Source organism: Dendroctonus ponderosae, unplaced genomic scaffold (assembly GCF_020466585.1).
Source record: "Dendroctonus ponderosae isolate FM_Combo_2020 unplaced genomic scaffold, Dpon_F_20191213v2 Dpon_F_20191213_3, whole genome shotgun sequence".
Taxonomy (NCBI): Eukaryota; Metazoa; Arthropoda; class Insecta; order Coleoptera; family Curculionidae; genus Dendroctonus; species Dendroctonus ponderosae.
The window spans coordinates 17,497,199-17,503,198 of NW_026018508.1; the positions used below are offsets into that span (position 1 = coordinate 17,497,199).

The following is a 6,000-nucleotide window of genomic DNA, read 5'->3' on the forward strand; positions in this document are numbered from 1 at the left end:
CAGAAAGATATACGATAAGTATCCATTAACAACTAACTAATCTTCTGGTTCGCTGATTCGATTATTACTGTATTAACGATAGTTATTGACTGAAAAAAATATGCAATAAAAACGCTTATCTGCGATCGTTTTTGCTATTGTTGTTACAGCAACGAGGCGGATTGATAGTCAAATACGAAAGTAGCAAATTACGGTTTTTTTTCGCGAAATTACTTGCAAAAGCCTGAGTCTATTTAATACAAAACTTTCACTTAAGCAAGATACACTTCAAACAGGACCTGCCTAAATCACCTTTACGTTTACAACAAACAAAAGCTGAGATTTTCGTATTTATTTAGGACATGTGGCGAAAAATCGGTTTCAAAACTAGTTTATTCAACAATTTAACAGTGTTTGTGGGAATGTTGCCTGTAATTTGCGCACTTTGGCTATTTGCAGAAGCAAATTCTAATCGGTGAATGTGTAAATTATGATGATTTTTGAACTGGAAAGAAAATAAATAAAATTTAATTGATCCTGCAACCTTTGATTATAATGGATATTTAATTATTTTGTTCCAGATCAAGAGACCTGATTAGTTTAGTCATGTACCTACAAGCTTTGATTTGGTTGTACAATGCGCCTTTTGCAAAAGGTTAAAGCGCGAATATTCCGCAAATTGATACTTTTGAAACCATTGAGCAAAACTTTTGAAATAATTTTATTTTTAGGGTGTTTTTGAATATATGCGAGGGACTTTGGGGGGGAAATTTGGGGAACATTTTATTGGTCCTTTAGTAACTCTTTTTGAAGCTTGTGATCGTTTTCGTTCTAAAAGACAGCAGATGAAAATACAGTTTTTCGACTCCCGATTATTTTCTGAAATTTGTTGTTTAATGCCGATAAATACCGTTAGAGATTTCTTTCTTCCAAAAGTCTTTATACGAGCGGATTCAGTTTCCTTTATTTAATTGCCTACTAAATTACTAAAAAATTACCTAAAGATTCTGCTTTTTTGGTATTTGGAAACATTACTCTAATAAAATCGACTGGAAATGGAATAAAACTAAAATTAACACTTGCAAAGACTGAAAAGTAAAACACAAATAAATGAGAAAATGTGTTAAAGAAAACTGCCAAAGTAAATTTCGAAACAAAACATTCAAACAGTGTATTGAACGAATTAAAAAAATGCCAAATATTCTATAAACGAGTTTCAAGTAGTTAACGTGAAGTAATGCCAAGAGCGGGTTTTTTTTCAATCATCAATCATCAAAAACCTATTTGAAAACATTTTTTTGGTTTTCGAATATTATTGGAGTAACTTCTAAACTTCTCAAAAAAGAGCCGAAATCTCACAAGACACCCACATAAACAAATATATGAAACACATAAAAACTAGTTTTTTTAATAAAAAAGGTTAATAAACAATTTTCTTCGTTTCGCTTTTTACTTACCGAAAATAGCTGATGAATATTTTGCGCGTTTACCTTCCGCACTAAAATCTGCCACAACAACAAACTGTCACCTTAGAAAATGGGGGCTTTTTATGGCGCAATTAATGCAAAAATATTGTTGTCACCGCCCGTTGACGCTATAATTGATTAATAACGATCAAATAAACGCTAAACCGATTTTCTTCGATGTTGAATAATCGACGGAAACGAGTCCGTGCTTTTTGAAATTGGTGAACAATTTAATAAGCAACCTCCGGTTGGGCATCGGTGCTCGTTGGTTAATTTCTACCAGAAGTGGAACTCGTGTCCACCAACAATTATAATACTTAATTCGATTCGACGATAGTGGGAGAAGATTACCTGTAAATAAATAATCAAAGCATTCCCCTCTATGTTAACTGTCCGCATTTTTTCAAAGCCGACACATTTTCGTTCAAACGTGTTGGGCGGCTTTCGGTGCTGGTTTTGGAAAATACCGATTTGAAAGCTTTTTAACAAACCGCTTTCGATATGGTTACTGTTAGTTGGTAGTCACTCGGATGAACTCGCGATGAACTCGAAGTTTTATCATCTTTTAATATTAATAGATTGTACACATGCCATGTCTTCTGTTGGTGTTTGCCTGCAGACTGCGCCCATTTTTCTTAGACGTTTTCAGTCGCATATTTGGCGTCTTCATTTCGGCCTTCTTTTGAGTATTATACATTACTTCTGATAACTATTTCATTCTTCTTTGCTTTTGGCAATTTATGGCAGACGAAACAAATCTTCCAATATCAAACTTCTGAATCACTCCAGGTAGGAACCAACTACCAACTTTAGTCCTTCTCACCTATTCCAGATGACAAACTTTGTCAATCATGGAAAACTTGCGCTCTTCGCTCAAACAACCCTCGTTGGACTCTGGAAGGCGTTCGTTGAAAGGCAAAGGATCCGTATCGCCTAAAGCAGCCAGAGACTCGAAGAGTCTTCGCGTCTCCACAATCACTGAAGAATCCACTGACGCCGATGTGAAGAGTGAAACCCGAAAAAGCATCACTGATAAGTTTTTTGACTCGTTTTTTGAGCCTTTGGTGGTAGAGAGGAGGCCGATAAAACTGAGCCCATCTGAAGAGTCCAGCGCTGATTCGCTGTCGGTGATCCATCCTTTGTCAGCTAATTCGTGGGAAACTAGTTATAGTTCAGTTTCGGAAACTGTAGCTGTGGATGGGAAGCGAGGAAGCGCCAACTCAAGTGAGTTGCAGGTTTATGTAGTAAATAAGGTTTGATTGGCAAAAGACGGCAGTTTTCCAAAATCTATTAGAAATTCTTGTCGGTTTGCCAAATTTCACGGATTTTAAGAAATATTGACTAAAAGAATTATTCTCGGCAGCGTTTTAAATACGCTTCTAGTTTCGGAAATGTGAGTGAAATGGGGAAAACGTCGAATAGAGAGTTTGTAGGGAAGTTTAACCATTGAGAGCACTCCTAAATGGCCGGAAATTTGTAATTTAGAGGGACTGGGAAAACTAATGTATCTGGTCTAGATTTATTAAAACAAATTGACAAATGTTACCAAATATTTGATTTTGCTACACATTTTTTGCAGAAAATGTTGAAATGAGTGATGTTATGAAGGGCGCCCTTTACAGTATGATTAAAAACCCGGCAAAAAAAGAATTCCGCATTAAAATACTGCATTTTCATTTGTATCTTATTTCGATTTATTTTCCTGACAAATTGTGAAATAAAAATGTTCATATCGTTTATTTCATATTTTTACGTTTCGGCGAGAGAACAGCGCCATCATCAGATTTAAAATTCAAAGCAAACTACAAATACCAATTTATAATGTTTTATGTTGTAGAAAAACTATAATCTACAAATCATTAAAACATCCACTAGTTCTTAAGGAAAAAAATATTTCGCAGAGCAAAACATTTGAAAATCTTACCCCATAATAGGGAAACATTAGATTCTCTTGATCTGTATCTTTTCTGTTTTCGTTTTCTTTCCGTATTCTTTATCTTTTTATCCATTAAATCTGTATCTTATGTATGATTTTGTTTCGTTTTTTTTCGGAAGTCAAAGCAATGGGCCAAGAAAACAAAGAACATTTTGAAAACTGCTTCCAGTCCATTTTTACGCTCCACTCAAAATTGAACCGTCAATTCATGCTTTTAATTGAGAAAATATCGCTTTAACAATCCTTAAAATCTTCAGGCGTTTTTCAAACAATATTTTTTGGAATTTGGAAAACAAGTTTGGGTCTGTTTCTTCGTAAGCCATTTTTACGCTTTGAACAGACACCGACCGAATTTAAGTGAAAATATACAGCAATCAGGCGTTTTTTGCTCCAAACCCTAAAAATGTTGTTCCAATTATCCTCAAAGATTAAAAAATCAACTCTTATGAGGCGTTTTGTAAATAAACTAAGTTTTAATCAGTTTAGGTAGCTGAAATAGTTTTCAACTCATCCTGAAAGTTTCAGAACTGACCGATCCTCAAGACTTTTGTAAAAAAATGTAATTTTTATCGGCTTAGCCATAAGCCGTTTATGCCAAAAAACCCAAAAATCACTAATTCTCATGCGTTCTTTTAAAAAATCGAGTTTGCTATTTTTGTAGCACATTAAACAATTCTTAGCTTTTAGAGGAAGAGAGCCACTGAATATACGATTTTTATCTAGGTGGAAAAATGTTTAGGAAAACTTTTCTGAAAGTCATCAATGTTCTTTTCTAAAGAACCATTTCATGCAACATTATCTCAACTTTTCACCATACATAACTTTCAAATAAAAATGTAGTGCAAAATATTCTTGTCAACTTAAGTTGTAGATCTTTACGCAATTTAAAAAATGTTTCTTCAATTTTCCTCTTCATCATGTTTCGTAAAATTTCTGTTTGTTTTCACTTTATTTTTGCTTACAGAAGAACCCAGCATGCAGAAAACACCCATTTCAAGCAGGCAATCGATTAATGAAAGTACCGGAGCCGATCCAAGTTGCGACTTCAACTGCACTTGCAACTGGAGGATGGTGTTCTTCAACGGAAACGTCTACGAAGGTCAGTTGAATGGCGACCTGATGGAGGGCAAAGGAACCTTTTACTGGCACGATGGCTCCATTTACCAGGTAGGAAAACTTGTTGATGCACCAAGGAGTCTAATGGAAACAGGGCGAGTTTAGAGACGGATACCCTGAAGGTGCGGGAAAACTCACCCTGCCTGACCTGAGCGTGTACGAAGGTGAATTTTCCATGGGGTTTTTCCATGGTAATGGGTCTTTGAACGTTAAATCGTCGCCGATTTTGTACAAAGGCCAATGGAGGTTGTCCCAGCGACACGGTAAGGGTTTTTAGTAGGAAAATGGTAGATGGTTTAGCCTTTGGTATCCAGGCAAGGGTTGGTTGTTGTATAAGGCTGATGATTGGTACGAAGGCGATTGGGTGGATGACCAAAGGCACGGCATTGGTTACAGGAACTATAGTAATGGAGATAAGTTTAAGGGCAATTGGTTGAACGATAGAATCAACGGCGAAGGTTCCATAATGTGGCATAATAACGATGTGAGTATTTTAAGAAATGAGGTCATCAAAGACTTTTTCGATTGGTTTCCAAGAACGGTTGATGCACTTTTGCTATGTACCATTTCATAAAAGTTGAAAAGTTGACGAAATTTAACATTTTTCACTCGTTCTTAATCGATGAGATTAATACTTCGGTAAATTAAGACCACTTTTTTTCGTGGATAAATTCAGTATTATGCTGGTGAATGGAGCGAAGGTTACCCGCATGGATACGGCGAATACACATGGAACTTGATACCCCATGATGGTTTCGTCTTTCCCAACTACAACTGGTACAAAGGAAACTGGGTGAATGGTTTAAGATCGGGAGCAGGTAAATCGAATAAAGCGAAAGTCCACTAGCCACAACTGTTTCAATTGAAGGAATAATGAGTTTTGGCCATGAAAGTGGAGCCAAACTGGCCGGCACTTGGTTGAACAATAAGAAAGATGGTCCAGGAGTGATGATTTGCGGAAACGGGATGACGCTGGAGAAGAATCCGCTCTTCACCGAAGATAAGCCTTCGGCTTATGTTAAAGAGGCGAAGAGCCAGCAGAGTGGCGACAGCATAGAGAAGAGGCAAAGCGTTCTACAGACGTTCAAAAGCATTTCCAAGCAGATTTTTTCCAAGGTTTTTGCCATTTTAGTTGCGTCAGTAGTGGGTTGAGTTTTTCAAAGAAAATTAGGTAACTTCTGAGGATTGATTTTGTGCGTGTGGAAGTTAATAATCCACATTTTTGAAGAGAACTTTAGTTGTTTAGTTGCAGCCAAAAGTCTCGGTACAAAAAACGGTCGAAGATCCGTTGGCTTTTAAAAACCTTTAAACATTTTAGGAGTGACGAATATCTTGTTGTTTTTCTATGCGGAGAAAATCACTCGATTCTTCAAAAAATTTGATTTTTTGTTTAATTTTTTAGTTTCCTTTCAATGGGTGTATCAAGCATAAAGTCGGAATTACCCAGCATGCGATATTCCAAAGAAAATGTCCATAACGAGTCAAGGGAGGACCCAGGGGGGG

At 36.4% G+C, this 6,000-nt stretch overlaps 2 protein-coding genes across 6 annotated transcripts in view; one reads left to right on the forward strand and one right to left on the reverse strand.

Moving 5' to 3' along the window:
• Positions 1–1,737, reverse strand: part of LOC109539827 (ATP-binding cassette sub-family C member 4) — a 12,026-nt gene extending 10,289 nt beyond the window's left edge. The window contains exon 1 of the mRNA XM_019907837.2: positions 1,437–1,737. The gene's annotated coding sequence lies outside the window, so the exon portion shown is untranslated. The remainder of the gene's footprint in view (positions 1–1,436) is intronic.
• The window catches only part of LOC109539829, a 27,523-nt gene that overhangs the window by 18,531 nt on the left and 2,992 nt on the right, over positions 1–6,000 (forward strand). For 4 of the 5 annotated variants that reach the window (XM_048664792.1, XM_048664794.1, XM_048664793.1 and 1 more), the window contains exons 2-7: positions 2,278–2,669; positions 4,346–4,548; positions 4,592–4,760; positions 4,812–4,981; positions 5,174–5,315; positions 5,366–5,613. In XM_048664792.1, coding sequence (XP_048520749.1) covers positions 2,297–2,669; positions 4,346–4,548; positions 4,592–4,760; positions 4,812–4,981; positions 5,174–5,315; positions 5,366–5,613 — 1,305 coding nt within the window. In that variant the 5' untranslated portion in view covers positions 2,278–2,296. The remainder of the gene's footprint in view (positions 1–2,277; positions 2,670–4,345; positions 4,549–4,591; positions 4,761–4,811; positions 4,982–5,173; positions 5,316–5,365; positions 5,614–6,000) is intronic. The other variant, XM_048664795.1, reaches the window with a different exon arrangement.